Below are 19,255 nucleotides of genomic sequence, written 5' to 3'. Positions count from 1 at the left end.
CTCACTATAGTTGGGCCCCCCTAACCTCCTGGTGTGTCTGCAGCCCCCGTACCCACTATAGTTTGGGTCCCCCTAACCTCCAGGTGTGACTGCAGCCTTTGTACCTACTATAGTTGGGCCCCCCTAACCTCCAGGTGTGACTGCAGCCCCTGTACCCACTATAGTTGGGTCCCCCCTAACCTCCAGGTGTGTCTGCAGCCCCTGTACCCACTATAGTTGGGGCCCCCCTAACCTCCAGGTGTATCTGCAGCCCTTGTACCCACCATAGTTGGGGCCCCCCTAACCTCCTGGTGTGACTGCAGCCCCTGTACCCACTATAGTTGGGCCCCCCTAACCTCCAGGTGTGACTGCAGCCCCTGTACCCACTATAGTTGGGGCCCCCCTAACCTCCAGGTGTGACTGCAGCCCCTGCACCCACTATAGTTGGGGCCCCCCTAACCTCCTGGTGTGTCTGCAGCCCCTGTACCCACTATAGTTGGGCCCCCCTAACCTCCAGGTGTGACTGCAGCCCCTGCACCCACTATAGTTGGGGCCCCCCTAACCTCCTGGTGTGTCTGCAGCCCCTGTACCCACTATAGTTGGGCCCCCCTAACCTCCAGGTGTGACTGCAGCCCCTGCACTCACTATAGTTGGGACCCCCTAACCTCCAGGTATGACTGCAGCCCCTGCACCCACTATAGTTGGGACCCCTAACCTCCAGGTATGACTACAGTCCCTGCACCCACTATAGTTGGGCCCCCCTAACCTCCTGGTGTGTCTGCAGCCCCTGCACCCACTATAGTTGGGGCCCCCCTAACCTCCAGGTGTGTCTGCAGCCCTTGTACCCACCATAGTTGGGCCCCCCCTAACCTCCTGGTGTGACTGCAGCCCTTGTACCCACTATAGATGGGGCCCCCCTAACCTCCAGGTGTGACTGCAGCCCCTGTACCTACTATAGTTGGGCCCCCCTAACCTCCAGGCAGGGCCGGTTTTAGGCAAAGTGGGCCCCTAGGCAAAGTTTAAAATGGGGCCCCAAATGCTAACATATTGCACATCACACAGAAGAATTTCGGTTGTATTTACATGCGCTGAGTTCAGGCCTCTTTCCACCGTCTGAGAAAGAATGATGGGGACAGAATGATCACTAATGGATCACTAACAGATCACCATACAGTATCATGTTATCAGCAACACATCTACAGTTTACACCCCATAGTCCTCCATATAGTATAATGTACCCCATAGTCCTCCATATAGTATAATACACGCCTCAGTCCTCCATATAGTATAATACACTCCTCATAGCCCTCCATATAGTATAATACACTCCTCATAGCCCTCCATATATTATAATACACTCCTCATAGCCATCCATATATTATAATACACTCCTCATAGCCCTCCATATATTAAAATACACTGCCCAGTCCTCCATATAGTATAATACACTTCTCATAGTGCTCCATATAGTATAATGCACCGCCATAGTCACCCATGTAGTACAATTCACTTCCCATAGTATAATGCACCCCATAGTTCTTCATATAATATATTCCCCATAGTCCTGGATACAGTATAATGCAGCCACCCCATAGAGCATAATGCAGCCACCCCACAGAGTATAATGCAGCCTAGCCATACAATATAATGTAACCCCCATAGAATATAATGCAGCCCCCCCTCTTACAGCATAATGCAGCCACCCCTTAAAGCATAATGCAGCCACTCCACAGAATATAATGTAACCTCCCATAGAATATAATGCAGCCCCCCCTCATAGTATAATGCAGCCCCTCCATAGAATATATGGCAGCCCCCTCAGAGTATATTGCAGCCCTCCATAGAATATAATGCAGCCACTTATATAGTATAATGTAGCCCCTCCTCCATAGGATACAATGTAGCCCTCCTCATATAGTATAATGTAGCCCCCATAGAATATAATGTAGCCTCTCATAAAGTATAATGAAGCCCTCTCAGAGTATGATGCAATCACTCCCCCATAGAATATAATAAATATAATACAGCCCCCCATAGAATATAATAAAGCCCCAAATAGAATATAATACAGACCAACTCCCCATAGAATATAATGCAGCCTCCCATATTATATAACACAGCCTCCCCATAGAATATAATGTAAAATGTACCCTCTCATGGTATATAACACAGCCGCATAGTATATAGCCCAGCCCCACATGGTATATAGCCCAGCACCACATGGTATACAGCCCAGCCCCACATGGTATATATAATATAGCCCAGCCTCACATGGTGTATATATAATATATCCCAGCCCCACATGGTATATACAGCCCAGCAGCCCCACATGGTATATATAATATAGCCCAGCAGCCCCACATGGTATATACAGCCCAGCTGCCCCACATGGTGTATATACAGCCCAGCTGCCCCACATGGTGTATATACAGCCCAGCTGCCCCACATGGTATATATACAGCCCAGCTGCCCCACATGGTATATATACAGCCCAGCTGCCCCACATGGTATATATACAGCCCAGCTGCCCCACATGGTATATATACAGCCCAGCTGCCCCACATGGTATATATACAGCCCAGCTGCCCCACATGGTATATATACAGCCCAGCTGCCCCACATGGTATATATACAGCCCAGCTGCCCCACATGGTATATATACAGCCCAGCTGCCCCACATGGTATATATACAGCCCAGCTGCCCCACATGGTATATATACAGCCCAGCTGCCCCACATGGTATATATACAGCCCAGCTGCCCCACATGGTATATATACAGCCCAGCTGCCCCACATGGTATATATACAGCCCAGCTGCCCCACATGGTATATATACAGCCCAGCTGCCCCACATGGTATATATACAGCCCAGCTGCCCCACATGGTATATATACAGCCCAGCTGCCCCACATGGTATATATACAGCCCAGCTGCCCCACATGGTATATATACAGCCCAGCTGCCCCACATGGTATATATACAGCCCAGCTGCCCCACATGGTATATATACAGCCCAGCTGCCCCACATGGTATATATACAGCCCAGCTGCCCCACATGGTATATATACAGCCCAGCTGCCCCACATGGTATATATACAGCCCAGCTGCCCCACATGGTATATATACAGCCCAGCTGCCCCACATGGTATATATACAGCCCAGCTGCCCCACATGGTATATATACAGCCCAGCTGCCCCACATGGTATATATACAGCCCAGCTGCCCCACATGGTATATATACAGCCCAGCTGCCCCACATGGTATATATACAGCCCAGCTGCCCCACATGGTATATATACAGCCCAGCTGCCCCACATGGTATATATACAGCCCAGCTGCCCCACATGGTATATATACAGCCCAGCTGCCCCACATGGTATATATACAGCCCAGCTGCCCCACATGGTATATATACAGCCCAGCTGCCCCACATGGTATATATACAGCCCAGCTGCCCCACATGGTATATATACAGCCCAGCTGCCCCACATGGTATATATACAGCCCAGCTGCCCCACATGGTATATATACAGCCCAGCTGCCCCACATGGTATATATACAGCCCAGCTGCCCCACATGGTATATATACAGCCCAGCTGCCCCACATGGTATATATACAGCCCAGCTGCCCCACATGGTATATATACAGCCCAGCTGCCCCACATGGTATATATACAGCCCAGCTGCCCCACATGGTATATATACAGCCCAGCTGCCCCACATGGTATATATACAGCCCAGCTGCCCCACATGGTATATATACAGCCCAGCTGCCCCACATGGTATATATACAGCCCAGCTGCCCCACATGGTATATATACAGCCCAGCTGCCCCACATGGTATATATACAGCCCAGCTGCCCCACATGGTATATATACAGCCCAGCTGCCCCACATGGTATATATACAGCCCAGCTGCCCCACATGGTATATATACAGCCCAGCTGCCCCACATGGTATATATACAGCCCAGCTGCCCCACATGGTATATATACAGCCCAGCTGCCCCACATGGTATATATACAGCCCAGCTGCCCCACATGGTATATATACAGCCCAGCTGCCCCACATGGTATATATACAGCCCAGCTGCCCCACATGGTATATATACAGCCCAGCTGCCCCACATGGTATATATACAGCCCAGCTGCCCCACATGGTATATATACAGCCCAGCTGCCCCACATGGTATATATACAGCCCAGCTGCCCCACATGGTATATATACAGCCCAGCTGCCCCACATGGTATATATACAGCCCAGCTGCCCCACATGGTATATATACAGCCCAGCTGCCCCACATGGTATATATACAGCCCAGCTGCCCCACATGGTATATATACAGCCCAGCTGCCCCACATGGTATATATACAGCCCAGCTGCCCCACATGGTATATATACAGCCCAGCTGCCCCACATGGTATATATACAGCCCAGCTGCCCCACATGGTATATATACAGCCCAGCTGCCCCACATGGTATATACAGCCCAGCCGCCCCACATGGTATATATAGCCCAGCCGCCCCACATGGTATATATACAGCCCAGCCATCCCACATGGTATATACAGCCCAGCAGTTCCACATGGTATATACAGCCCAGAAGTCCCACATGGTATATACAGATGAGCAGTCCCACATGGTATATACACAGCCCAGCCGCCCCACATGGTATATACACAGCCCAGCCGCCCCACATGGTATATACACAGCCCAGCTGCCCCACATGGTATATACACAGCCCAGCTGCCCCACATGGTATATATACAGCCCAGCCCCCAACATGGTATATATACAGCCCAGCCACCCCACATGGTATATACAGCCCAGCAGTCCCACATGGTATATACAGCCCAGCAGCCCCACATGGTATATATACAGCCAAGCCTCCCCACATGGTATATTTACAGCCCAGCAGGTCCACATGGTATATATACAGCCCAGCAGCCCCACATGGTATATATACAGCCCAGCAGCCCCACATGGTATATACAACCCAGCAGCCCCACATGGTATATACAGCCCAGCAGCCCCACATGGTATATACAGCCCAGCTGCCCCACATGGTATATATACAGCCCAGCAGTCCCACATGGTATATACAGCCCAGCAGCCCCACATGGTATATATACAGCCAAGCCTCCCCACATGGTATATTTACAGCCCAGCAGGTCCACATGGTATATATACAGCCCAGCAGCCCCACATGGTATATATACAGCCCAGCAGCCCCACATGGTATATACAACCCAGCAGCCCCACATGGTATATACAGCCCAGCAGCCCCACATGGTATATACAGCCCAGCTGCCCCACATGGTATATATACAGCCCAGCTGCCCCACATGGTATATATACAGCCCAGCTGCCCCACATGGTATATATACAGCCCAGCTGCCCCACATGGTATATATACAGCCCAGCTGCCCCACATGGTATATATACAGCCCAGCTGCCCCACATGGTATATATACAGCCCAGCCGCCCCACATGGTATATATACAGCCCAGCCGCCCCACATGGCATATATACAGCCCAGCCGCCCCACATGGCATATATACAGCCCAGCAGCCCCACATGGTATATATACAGCCCAGCAGCCCCACATGGTATATATACAGCCCAGCCCCCAACATGGTATATATATTCAGCCCAGCCTTCCCCCATGGTATATACAGCCCAGCAGTCCCACATGGTATATACACAGCCCAGCCACCCCACATGGTATATATACAGCCCAGCCTCCCCACATGGAATATTTACAGCCCAGCAGGTCCACATGGTATATATACAGCCCAGCAGTCCCACATGGTATGTACAGCCCAGCAGTCCCACATGGTATGTACAGCCCAGCAGTCCCACATGGTATGTACAGCCCAGCAGTCCCACATGGTATGTACAGCCCAGCAGTCCCACATGGTATATACAGCCCAGCAGTCCCACATGGTATATACAGCCCAGCTGCCCCACATGGTATATACAGCCCAGCTGCCCCACATGGTATATACAGCCCAGCAGCCCCACATGGTATATACAGCCCAGCAGCCCCACATGGTATATACAGCCCAGCAGCCCCACATGGTATATACAGCCCAGCAGCCCCACATGGTATATATACAGCCCAGCTGCCCCACATGGTATATATACAGCCCAGCTGCCCCACATGGTATATATACAGCCCAGCCGCCCCACATGGCATATATACAGCCCAGCCGCCCCACATGGTATATATACAGCCCAGCCGCCCCACATGGTATATATACAGCCCAGCCGCCCCACATGGCATATATACAGCCCAGCCACCCCACATGGTATATATACAGCCCAGCCATCCCACATGGTATATACAGCCCAGCAGTTCCACATGGTATATACAGCCCAGAAGTCCCACATGGTATATACAGATCAGCAGTCCCACATGGTATATACACAGCCCAGCCGCCCCACATGGTATATACACAGCCCAGCCACCCCACATGGTATATACACAGCCCAGCCGCCCCACATGGTATATACACAGCCCAGCTGCCCCACATGGTATATACACAGCCCAGCTGCCCCACATGGTATATATACAGCCCAGCCCCCAACATGGTATATATATTCAGCCCAGCCTTCCCCCATGGTATATACAGCCCAGCAGTCCCACATGGTATATACACAGCCCAGCCACCCCACATGGTATATATACAGCCCAGCCTCCCCACATGGTATATATACAGCCCAGCCTCCCCACATGGTATATTTACAGCCCAGCAGGTCCACATGGTATATATACAGCCCAGCAGTCCCACATGGTATGTACAGCCCAGCAGTCCCACATGGTATGTACAGCCCAGCAGTCCCACATGGTATGTACAGCCCAGCAGTCCCACATGGTATATACAGCCCAGCTGCCCCACATGGTATATATACAGCCCAGCAGTCCCACATGGTATATACAGCCCAGCTGCCCCACATGGTATATACAGCCCAGCTGCCCCACATGGTATATACAATATAGCCCAGCCCCACATGGTATATTTACAGCCCAGCAGTCCCACATGGTATGTACAGCCCAGCAGTCCCACATGGTATATACAGCCCAGCAGTCCCACATGGTATATACAGCCCAGCAGTCCCACATGGTATATACAGCCCAGCAGTCCCACATGGTATATACAGCCCAGCTGCCCCACATGGTATATACAATATAGCCCAGCCCCACATGGTATATACAGCCCAGCAGCCCCACATGGTATATATACAGCCCAGCCTCCCCACATGGTATATTTACAGCCCAGCAGGTCCACATGGTATATATACAGCCCAGCAGTCCCACATGGTATGTACAGCCCAGCAGTCCCACATGGTATGTACAGCCCAGCAGTCCCACATGGTATATACAGCCCAGCAGTCCCACATGGTATATACAGCCCAGCAGCCCCACATGGTATATACAATATAGCCCAGCCCCACATGGTATATACAGCCCAGCAGCCCCACATGGTATATGCAGCCCCACAAGGTATATACAGTCCAGCAGCCCCATATGGTATATACAGCCCAGCAGTCCCACATGGTATATACAGCCCAGCAGTCCCACATGGTATATACAGCCCAGCAGCCCCACATGGTATATACAATATAGCCCAGCCCCACATGGTATATACAGCCCAGCAGCCCCACATGGTATATGCAGCCCCACAAGGTATATACAGTCCAGCAGCCCCATATGGTATATACAGCCCAGCAGCCCCATATGGTATATACAGCCCAGCAGCCCCACATGGTATATACAGCCTAGCAGCCCCACATTGTATATATATCCCAGCGCACATACCATACCCGCTCCCCGAGAGTGGCCCCACAGTCCAGCACACATGATATATTTATAAAAAGAAAACAAAAAAAAACCAAACACTCCTCATCTTCTCGTGCCCGCTGCTCCCGGCTGTCTCCTGCTCTGCCTGATACACAGTGAGAGTGCGATGACGTCATCGCGCACCCGCTGTGTCAGAAGCAGAGCAGGAAATGATGGTAGAGGGAGCGTCAGCTGACACTCTCTCCTTCATCATTGCTGCGGCGGCAGCGAGGGGTGTCTGCACCGGGGGAAGGCGGGCCCCCCTGCCTCACAGAGGCCCCATAGCGGCTGCATGATGTGCCGCTAGCTGGGGGCCCCTGGGGGAGCAGGGGCCCTAGGCAGCTGCCTGGTCTGCCTGCCCATAACGCCGGCCCTGCCTCCAGGTGTGACTGCAGCCCCTGTACCCACTATAGTTGGGCCCCCCTAACCTCCAGGTGTGACTGCAGCCCCTGTACCCACTATAGTTGGGGCCCCCCTAACCTCCTGGTGTGACTGCAGCCCTGTACCCACTATAGTTGGGGCCCCCCTAACCTCTAGGTGTGACTGCAGCCCTTGTACCCACTATAGTTGGGGCCCCCTAACCTCCTGGTGTGTTTGCAGCCCCTGTACCCACTATAGTTGGGCCCCCCTAACCTCCAGGTGTGACTGCAGCCCCTGTACCCACTATAGTTTGGGCCCCCCTAACCTCCAGGTGTGACTGCAGCCCCTGTACCCACTATAGTTGGGGCCCCCCTAACCTCCAGGTGTGTCTGCAGCCCCTGTACCCACTATAGTTGGGCCCCCCTAACCTCCAGGTGTGACTGCAGCCCCTGTACCCACTATAGTTGGGGCCCCCCTAACCTCCAGGTGTGACTGCAGCCCCTGCACCCACTATAGTTGGGGCCCCCCTAACCTCCTGGTGTGTCTGCAGCCCCTGTACCCACTATAGTTGGGCCCCCCTAACCTCCAGGTGTGACTGCAGCCCCTGCACCCACTATAGTTGGGGCCCCCCTAACCTCCTGGTGTGTCTGCAGCCCCTGTACCCACTATAGTTGGGCCCCCCTAACCTCCAGGTGTGACTGCAGCCCCTGCACCCACTATAGTTGGGACCCCCTAACCTCCAGGTATGACTGCAGTCCCTGCACTCACTATAGTTGGAACCCCCTAACCTCCAGGTGTGACTGCAGCCCCTGCACCCACTATAGTTGGGACCCCCTAACCTCCAGGTATGACTGCAGCCCCTGCACCCACTATAGTTGGGACCCCCTAACCTCCAGGTATGACTGCAGCCCCTGCACCCACTATAGTTGGGACCCCCTAACCTCCAGGTATGACTGCAGCCCCTGCACCCACTATAGTTGGGCCCCCCTAACCTCCAGGTATGACTGCAGCCCCTGCACCCACTATAGTTGGGACCCCCTAACCTCCAGGTATGACTGCAGCCCCTGCACCCACTATAGTTGGGCCCCCCTAACCTCCAGGTATGACTGCAGCCCCTGCACCCACTATAGTTGGGACCCCCTAACCTCCAGGTATGACTGCAGCCCCTGCACCCACTATAGTTGGGCCCCCCTAACCTCCTGGTGTGTCTGCAGCCCCTGCACCCACTATAGTTGGGCCCCCCTAACCTCCTGGTGTGAATGGAGCCCCTGCACCCACTATAGTTGGGGCCCCCCTAACCTCCTGGTGTGAATGGAGCCCCTGCACCCACTATAGTTGGGACCCCCTAACCTCCAGGTATGACTGCAGCCCCTGCACCCACTATAGTTGGGCCCCCCTAACCTCCAGGTATGACTGCAGCCCCTGCACCCACTATAGTTGGGACCCCCTAACCTTCAGGTATGACTGCAGCCCCTGCACCCACTATAGTTGGGCCCCCCTAACCTCCAGGTATGACTGCAGCCCCTGCACCCACTATAGTTGGGACCCCCTAACCTCCAGGTATGACTGCAGCCCCTGCACCCACTATAGTTGGGACCCCCTAACCTCCAGGTATGACTGCAGCCCCTGCACCCACTATAGTTGGGCCCCCCTAACCTCCTGGTGTGTCTGCAGCCCCTGCACCCACTATAGTTGGGCCCCCCTAACCTCCAGGTGTGACTGCAGCCCCTGCACCCACTATAGTTGGGCCCCCCTAACCTCCTGGTGTGTCTGCAGCCCCTGCACCCACTATAGTTGGGCCCCCCTAACCTCCTGGTGTGAATGGAGCCCCTGCACCCACTATAGTTGGGGCCCCCCTAACCTCCTGGTGTGTCTGCAGCCCCTGCACCCACTATAGTTGGGCCCCCCTAACCTCCTGGTGTGTCTGCAGCCCCTGCACCCACTATAGTTGGGCCCCCCTAACCTCCTGGTGTGAATGGAGCCCCTGCACCACACTAAAGTTGGGCCCCCCTATCCTCCTGGTGTGTCTGCAGCCCCTGCACCCACTATAGTTGGGCCCCCCTATCCTCCTGGTGTGTCTGCAGCCCCTGCACCCACTATAGTTGGGCCCCCCTAACCTCCTGGTGTGAATGGAGCCCCTGCACCCACTATAGTTGGGGCCCCCTAACCTCCTGGTGTGTCTGCAGCCCCTGCACCCACTATAGTTGGGCCCCCCTAACCTCCTGGTGTGAATGGAGCCCCTGCACCCACTATAGTTGGGGCCCCCCTAACCTCCTGGTGTGTCTGCAGCCCCTGCACCCACTATAGTTGGGGTCCCCCTAACCTCCTGGTGTGACTGGAGCCCCTGCACCCACTATAGTTGGGGGCCCCTAACCTCCAGGTGTGACTGCAGCCCCTGTACCCACTAAAGTTGGGGCCCCCCTAACCTCCTGGTGTGTCTGCAGCCCCTGCACCCACTATAGTTGGGCCCCCCTAACCTCCTGGTGTGTCTGCAGCCCCTGCACCCACTATAGTTGGGCCCCCCTAACCTCCTGGTGTGAATGGAGCCCCTGCACCCACTATAGTTGGGCCCCCCTAACCTCCTGGTGTGTCTGCAGCCCCTGCACCCACTATAGTTGGGGCCCCCCTAACCTCCTGGTGTGACTGGAGCCCCTGTACCCACTATAGTTGGGGGCCCCTAACCTCCAGGTGTGACTGCAGCCCCTGTACCCACTATAGTTGGGGCCCCCCTAACCTCCTGGTGTGTCTGCAGCCCCTGCACCCACTATAGTTGGGGCCCCCTAACCTCCTGGTGTGTCTGCAGCCCCTGCACCCACTATAGTTGGGCCCCCCTAACCTCCTGGTGTGAATGGAGCCCCTGCACCCACTATAGTTGGGCCCCCCTAACCTCCTGGTGTGTCTGCAGCCCCTGTACCCACTATAGTTGGGCCCCCCTAACCTCCAGGTATGACTGCAGTCCCTGTACCCACTATAGTTGGGCCCCCCTAACCTCCTGGTGTGTCTGCAGCCCCTGTACCCACTATAGTTGGGCCCCCCTAACCTCCTGGTGTGACTGCAGCCCTTGTACCCACTATAGTTGGGCCCCCCTAACCTCCAGGTATGACTGCAGTCCCTGCACCCACTATAGTTGGGCACCCCTAACCTCCAGGTGTGTCTGCAGCCCCTGTACCCACTATAGTTGGGCCCCCCTAACCTCCAGGTATGACTGCAGCCCCTGTACCCACTATAGTTGGGCCCCCCTAACCTCCAGGTATGACTGCAGCCCCTGCACCCACTATAGTTGGGGCCCCCCTAACCTCCAGGTATGACTGCAGCCCCTGTACCCACTATAGTTGGGGCCCCCCTAACCTCCAGGTATGACTGCAGCCCCTGTACCCACTATAGTTGGGCCCCCCTAACCTCCAGGTATGACTGCAGCCCCTGTACCCACTATAGTTGGGCCCCCCTAACCTCCAGGTATGACTGCAGCCCCTGTACCTACTATAGTTGGGGCCCCCCTAACCTCCAGGTATGACTGCAGCCCCTGTACCCACTATAGTTGGGCCCCCCTAACCTCCAGGTATGACTGCAGCCCCTGCACCCACTATAGTTGGGCCCCCCTAACCTCCAGGTATGACTGCAGCCCCTGTACCTACTATAGTTGGGGCCCCCCTAACCTCCAGGTATGACTGCAGCCCCTGTACCCACTATAGTTGGGCCCCCCTAACCTCCAGGTATGACTGCAGCCCCTGTACCCACTATAGTTGGGCCCCCCTAACCTCCAGGTATGACTGCAGCCCCTGTACCCACTATAGTTGGGGCTCCCCTAACCTCCAGGTATGACTGCAGCCCCTGTACCCACTATAGTTGGGGCCCCCCTAACCTCCAGGTGTGACTGCAGCCCCTGTACCCACTATAGTTGGGCCCCCCTAACCTCCAGGTATGACTGCAGCCCCTGTACCCACTATAGTTGGGCCCCCCTAACCTCCAGGTATGACTGCAGCCCCTGTACCTACTATAGTTGGGGCCCCCCTAACCTCCAGGTATGACTGCAGCCCCTGTACCCACTATAGTTGGGCCCCCCTAACCTCCAGGTATGACTGCAGCCCCTGTACCCACTATAGTTGGGCCCCCCTAACCTCCAGGTATGACTGCAGCCCCTGTACCCACTATAGTTGGGGCTCCCCTAACCTCCAGGTATGACTGCAGCCCCTGTACCCACTATAGTTGGGGCCCCCCTAACCTCCAGGTGTGACTGCAGCCCCTGTACCCACTATAGTTGGGCCCCCCTAACATCCAGGTATGACTGCAGCCCCTGTACCCACTATAGTTGGGGCCCCCCTAACCTCCAGGTATGACTGCAGCCCCTGTACCTACTATAGTTGGGGCCCCCCTAACCTCCAGGTGTGACTGCAGCCCCTGTACCCACTATAGTTGGGCCCCCCTAACCTCCAGGTATGACTGCAGCCCCTGTACCCACTATAGTTGGGGCCCCCCTAACCTCCAGGTGTGACTGCAGCCCCTGTACCCACTATAGTTGGGCCCCCCTAACCTCCAGGTATGACTGCAGCCCCTGTACCCACTATAGTTGGGGCCCCCCTAACCTCCAGGTGTGACTGCAGCCCCTGTACCCACTATAGTTGGGCCCCCCTAACATCCAGGTATGACTGCAGCCCCTGTACCCACTATAGTTGGGGCTCCCCTAACCTCCAGGTGTGACTGCAGCCCCTGTACCCACTATAGTTGGGCCCCCCTAACATCCAGGTGTGACTGCAGCCCCTGTACCCACTATAGTTGGGCCCCCCTAACCTCCAGGTATGACTGCAGCCCCTGTACCTACTATAGTTGGGCCCCCCTAACCTCCAGGTGTGTCTGTAACTTTCACCCATTATGCTGTGGCCTCTAGCACAGCAGAACAAAGTGAGCAGTGTCAGTAATGTGACATTAGGGAGGTGTCAGCCCCACACCCGGCTTTACAATACACACAGGGGCAGGCGGGGAGGAGCGCAGGGTTCTTCCTCACTTTCTGCAGAGCTGACATTTTTTTGCTACTTTGGTTAATAAACATCCGCGGTTCCCCCTGGAGCCCCCGCCTCCTGTCCTCACTCACACACCACCAGTATGGAGATCAGCTTCACGGGACACCGCGCTCTGGTCACCGGCGCGGGGAAGGGTGAGTCCAGGGACCGAATGCGCTGACATTCACCATTGCCGTCACTGCAGAGTGACTGCGGCTTCTCCCTGCAGGGATTGGACGGGCCACAGTGAAAGCGCTGAGCGCTGCAGGAGCAGAAGTAATCGCCCTGAGCAGGAGCTTGGCTGACCTGGAGAGCCTCGCCAGTGAGGTAATCACTATGTTATACTGCCCTCTAGAGGCCCTGGGGGGTAATCACTGTATTATACTGCCCTCTAGAGGCCCTGGGAGGTAATTACTATATTATACTGCCCTCTAGAGGCCCTGGGAGGTAATCACTATATTATACTGCCCTATAGAGGACCAGGGAAGTAATCACTGTATTATACTGCCCTCTAGAGGGCCAGGGAGGTAATCACTGTATTATACTGCCCTCTAGAGGACGAGGGAGGTAATCACTATATTATACTGCCCTATAGAGGACCAGGGAAGTAATCACTGTATTATACTGCCCTCTAGAGGGCCAGGGAGGTAATCACTGTATTATACTGCCCTCTAGAGTGCCAGGGAGGTAATCACTGTATTATACTGCCCTCTAGAGTGCCAGGGAGGTAATCACTGTATTATACTGCCCTCTAGAGGGCCAGGGAGGTAATCACTGTATTATACTGCCCTCTAGAGGGCCAGGGAGGTAATAACTGTATTATACTGCCCTCTAGAGGGCCAGGGAGGTAATAACTGTATTATACTCCCCTCTAGAGTGCCAGGGAGGTAATCACTGTATTATACTGCCCTCTAGAGGGCCAGGGAGGTAATCACTGCATTATACTGCCCTCTAGAGACTACTTAAACATTGATGGCTATCCATAGGACAGGTCATCAATGTCTGATGGGTGGGTGTGCGACACCCGCTCTCCCCACCGATCTGCTGTTCTTGGTGTCGGCAGTGGTTGGAACTGCTCAGTTACGGAACTGCTCCATCTACTGATAGTGGCCGTGCCAGGTACTGCACATACGAGATGATCACAAATTGAAAGCTAAAAACTGGCAAAAGCTGCTCTAGGAATCAGGGCCTCTAAGTGTTTTTCTCATAGTGCCCCGGAGTGGAGACCATGTGCGTGGACCTGGGTGACTGGTCAGCGACTGAGGCTGCCCTGAGTAATCTGCGAGCGGTGGACCTGCTGGTGAATAATGCGGGGGTTGCTTTGCTGCAGCCTTTTCTGGAAGCTACCCCGGAAGCAATTGACAGGTATTTGGGGTACTCTGTGAAGAATATCTGCTCTCTGTATATCCCCACATAGAGACAATGATGGTGGTGACGGCCCTCATGACTATGGTGCCCATCGTGACCCCGTGTGGATTTATCTCACGTCTACGCTATTGTTTTGTAGGAGCTTTGATGTGAATGTGAGAGCTGCCATCTTGGTATCACAGGTGAGGCGTGGGATCAGTGCAGCACAGTAGAGAGCAGGCCACCTCTCTAGCCTAAATGCCCCCCCTCTATATTCCACCAGATTGTTGCCTGTCAGATGATTAAGCGTGGCATGGGGGGCGCTATTGTCAATGTGTCTAGTCAAGCTTCACAAGTGGCCTTACAAAACCACTCTGTCTATTGTAAGTATAGCGCCGCCCTCTGGGTATAGAAGGGGATTACATGCTCCTGTAATGGATAAACAGTGTGATACCCTTCCCGCTGAAACTCTCTCCCTATGTAGCGAGTAGTCACCAGTGACGTCTCTAGTAACTGCTGATAGGGGCCATTATGAGGTAGGGAAACTGCCTGCTCCCGGGGTCTGTTATTGGCTGCAGCGCTGCAGCCAATATGTGAGCTCAGCGGTTCTGTCCACGCTGATGGCACAAGCCGCGCAGATCTGCTGACCTCACTGATTGGCTGCAGTGCTGTTGACACAACGTAAACGCTGCAGACGATAACAGACCCCGGGAGCAGCAGCGGAGGATAGAGGTTTTCCAAAACATCAAAGCCCCTTCGATGGGTCCCTATTCCTTAGAAGTGATGTGCACCCACTCTTTAAGCCCTGAGCTGGTTCATGTCTGGACATTTCTGAGGCTCATCGTCACGTCCCGAGCAGGGCATCCTCATACCGCAGCTTACAAGAAGACATGGATTGGCTCCTCTCTACCAGGGGATCCTGTAGACCTCTTCCAGCTGACAGTCCTTTTAGGTCATGCTCCTTTAAAATGTATAGACGTTACTAACCATAAAATGTGCCGGTATGTCTGCAATTCCCTAGCTGTAAGGGTCTCGCTGTCCGGCCCCCGCAGAGCCTCAGCAGGATCATAGATTTTCAATGACATGAAGCTTTGAGAAATAACGTTTCGCATTGTGCGTCCTCAGGTGCCACTAAAGGAGCCCTGGACATGTTAACTAAGGTGATGGCTCTTGAACTGGGACCAAAAAAGGTGAATATTAATTTTTAGTACTGAGCTAAGCTGGCCACACATGGCATATTATTATTATTATATCCCTCCAGACCTTTGCATGATTTCAAGTGATCTCAGGTTCCATAGGAGATTCCGTAATGTCACCCATGATGGTTGTTATTCAACCACTGTCTACTTAAAGTGGGCACACAAAAAACCATGAAAAATAATCATCTAGCTGTCCTCGGGATGAAAAAACCCTGTCACTATGTTGAGGAACGGAATGTTATCAGCCAATAAATTCTTCATGTCACATAGGCATTACTGTTTTAATAATCTGCCTGGAAATCCTCTGCGGAAACAGGAAATGCAAAAATAAATAATCTTTATATAGCGCTAACATATTCCGCAGCGCTTTACCGTTTGCACACATTTTCATCACTGTCCCCGATGGGGCTCACAATCTATATTCCCTATCAGTATGTTTTTGGAATGTGGGAGGAAACCCACGCAAAAATACAAACTCCTGCAGATGTTGTCCTTGGTGGGATTCGAACCCAGGACTCCAGAGCTGCAGTGCTAACCACTGAGCCACCGTGCTGCCCGAATGTATTTATTGTGGAGCCTGACACTTTGTAATGAATAATAAAATGGGAAACTCCATATTTCTATTCCTTTAACCCCTTAAAGGGAATCCGTCAGCGCATAATTACTGTTCAGACCATGTACAAGTGCTCGGGGCCATTCATTTATGTACACGGTCCCACCTTCTCGTTTTCCATCTCTGGCCCTGTGAAGCCAGAGCTGTCAATCAAAGGAGAGGGGGTGGGGTGAAGATGGTGGAATCTGCCAACAATATTTTGCTATGGAATCTGACAGCAGCATGATGTAGGGACAGAGACCCAGATTCCAGTGATGTATCACTTAGTACACTGGGTGCAGCAGTTATGATACAGTCACAGTTTTGTCTCCTGCAGATAAAGCAGAGCTCAGATGTTGAGTATAACCCAGTCCACACCACTGATTGGCAGCTTTCTGTGTACATCGTATAGTGATAGAAATCTGCCAATCAGTGCTGGGGCCAGAGTTGGACTACCCTGCATGTGCCAAGTAGTCCTGTAAAGAAAATCTTTTGTTGAGACAATCAACATTTTATTAGAAGTACAAGACACAGTCCAGCAAGTGATACATCACTGGAATCAGTGTTTCTGCCCCTTACACCATGCTGTTCTCGGATTACATGGCAAATCCTGCTGACAGATTACCTTTAAATGTTTGGCCATGATGCACTGGGCACCTGCACCAATCATTCTGTGCTGTTAGACTCTTTTAAAAAGTGCGGTAACATGACAGCTTCAATAACACTATTAACCTACCGGTATGGTGTTAATGTCCAGGTTAATAGTGTTTTGAAGATATTTTCAGAAAATCTGTCCCCCCAGCTGCAGAAAAAAATGCACATTTTGTCTACTCACCCTCCACAGGTCCAACACAGTATTTCTGCCACTGCTCCTGCTGTATATTATTATCTACAGTGCTGACATCCAGCGCTGCCACTAATCAGTGAGCTGAGTGGCTTGTGCCGTGTGCATGGGCAGAGCTGCTGCGATCACTGATTGGCTGCAGCAATGCAGACAATAACAAACACCAGGAGAAGCAGCAAAGACTCAACCTGGGGAGGGTGAGGAAAGCACTGTTTGTTCATTTCAAACAATTTGCAACATTTCTTGTTTTGCAGATTCGGGTAAACTGTGTGAACCCCACTGTAGTGATGACTGACATGGGACGCGCTAACTGGAGTGACCCTCAGAAAGCTGCCCCAATGCTGAATCGGATCCCATTAGGTCGCTTTGCTGGTAAGCAATGATGAATCAGATTCTAAAAGTTCTGTAAAGACCTGGTAAATGAGAAATAGCATAACATATATAGTGCCTACAGGAGGGCAGCCCGTGGGGGAACTTCTTAGCTTAGCATTAGTAGGACATGTATAAGAGCATTTGTGACCCATTTTCTTTAAAGGGGTTTTGTAGATCTTTTTGCTGATGGCTTTTTAAGGAGAAGGAAATATTACCCCACTTTCCCCTTGAAGACACGCATATTGTTGTAATGTGTATTGTGACATGTGATTAGAGATAGTACGATGATCTGCCCAACAATAAAGACAGTTAGGGTTAATGGTTGGGACTAGCCCAGAGTGGGAGGGGCTAAAGTGCAGGGACAGAGACAGTTTCCTGTCAGGAAGAGAGAGGGCCTATAAAAGCAACCTGGGCTTCCATAACACCTCAGCAGTGCCACAGGCTGATCGCCTCCATGACTCGCCGCATTGATGCAGTAATTGATGTAAAAGGAGCCCCGACCAAGTATTGAGTGCATTTACTGTACATGCATTTCAGTAGGCCAACATTTCAGATTTTAAAATAATTTTTCAAGCTGCTGTTATAAAGTATTCTAATTTACTGAGATAATGACTTTTGGGTTTTCATTGGCTGTAAGCCATAATCATTAACAGAAATAAACACATGAAATAGATCACTCTGTAATGACTATATAATATATGAGTTTCACTCTCTGTATTGAAGAACTGAGATTAACTTTTTGATGATCTTGTAATGTTGTGAGAAGCACCTGTAGGTCCTTTGGGTTGGTGGCACCTTCCACCTGTCTGTGCAGCTTATCTTCTGCTCTTTGCTGTCTTTCAGAGGTGGATGAGGTGGTTCACAGCATTCTCTTCCTGCTCAGTGAGAAAAGCACCATGATCACCGGCTCCTGCCTTCCCGTGGATGGGGGATACCTGGTAACTTGACCGACAGGAAACCGATTCCTCAGGATGGCAGACACACTGCTAAACAAACCTGGAAGCTTGCGGCTAGAAGTTAGGCAGCTCTTATTCCTGGATACACTTGTTTGTCCTTTAGGCTTTCCTGGCAGGAGGAAATGTGATTATAGCTGGGACACGCCGATATAATGAAAACATATATCTGGAGCATCAGCTAGCGAATCACTGCCTGCCTTACAAGCTAATCAATAAACCATTACTGGAAACACGCCGGGGCTGGGGAGTTGTGTATATTTCCACAGGATGAGGGAGGAATAGTGATGAAAGTGAAGAGCCCCAGACAAACGGGGTTAGATTTAATTTTGTATTTGTGGCCCCATCTCGCTAAACTTTATCAGTATACAGTTTTATGACGTCTCCAGTCACATCATAACATTTACTGTAAAGAACATGAATATGACATGCAGTACTTGCACATGGCCAATATTCTTTTCACAGACCATCCATCCATTTGACACAGGGATCAAAAGAAAGTAGATGATTCTTGAAGGATCCGTCTGTTGTTCCTTCTTCTGGGGCTCACTGCTCCCCCACCTCCAAGCTTCCTGCGATACTGTGCGCTGATGATGGACAGTTTGGGGAGTGTCATGGTTGCCCTGTTAGCTTGACCGTGCACTCTTCACAACAGCAATAACAGGCAGCTTTGCCTGTTTGCAGCATAGGAGGAGCGACCTGAGAAATTCCTTGTGATGACATCCTCGCCTGGTTGTAGAAAATTTGTCCAAAATGATCACGGTCGGG

At 52.4% G+C, this 19,255-nt stretch overlaps 1 protein-coding gene across 1 annotated transcript; it reads left to right on the top strand.

The window, feature by feature from the left end:
* Nucleotides 1-13,123: 13,123 nt before the first annotated feature.
* On the top strand, nucleotides 13,124-18,723 carry DCXR (dicarbonyl and L-xylulose reductase). The gene is made up of 8 exons (XM_073588131.1): nucleotides 13,124-13,335; nucleotides 13,410-13,507; nucleotides 14,391-14,545; nucleotides 14,688-14,730; nucleotides 14,811-14,910; nucleotides 15,653-15,717; nucleotides 17,417-17,534; nucleotides 18,378-18,723. Exons 1-8 carry the CDS (start codon nucleotides 13,284-13,286, stop codon nucleotides 18,479-18,481), a joined length of 735 nt encoding a protein of 244 aa, XP_073444232.1. The 5' UTR covers nucleotides 13,124-13,283; the 3' UTR covers nucleotides 18,482-18,723.
* The last annotated feature ends 532 nt before the right edge of the window (nucleotides 18,724-19,255 follow it).

The sequence above is a fragment of the Dendrobates tinctorius genome, unplaced genomic scaffold (genome assembly GCF_039654945.1).
Source record: "Dendrobates tinctorius isolate UK_male_01 unplaced genomic scaffold, ASM3965494v1 ptg000103l, whole genome shotgun sequence".
Taxonomy (NCBI): domain Eukaryota; kingdom Metazoa; phylum Chordata; class Amphibia; order Anura; family Dendrobatidae; genus Dendrobates; species Dendrobates tinctorius.
Note: the sequence above shows the minus strand (reverse complement) of the source record. Positions and strands in the feature narration are given on the sequence as shown.

Bases quoted from the DNA above. Each gene is read 5' to 3' on its own strand.
- DCXR (XM_073588131.1), top strand. From the start codon at position 13,284: ATGGAGATCAGCTTCACGGGACACCGCGCTCTGGTCACCGGCGCGGGG. The intron at 14,731-14,810 runs GTGAGGCGTGGG...ATATTCCACCAG, and splicing joins CTGCCATCTTGGTATCACAG to ATTGTTGCCTGTCAGATGAT. The intron at 17,535-18,377 runs GTAAGCAATGAT...GCTGTCTTTCAG, and splicing joins CCCATTAGGTCGCTTTGCTG to AGGTGGATGAGGTGGTTCAC.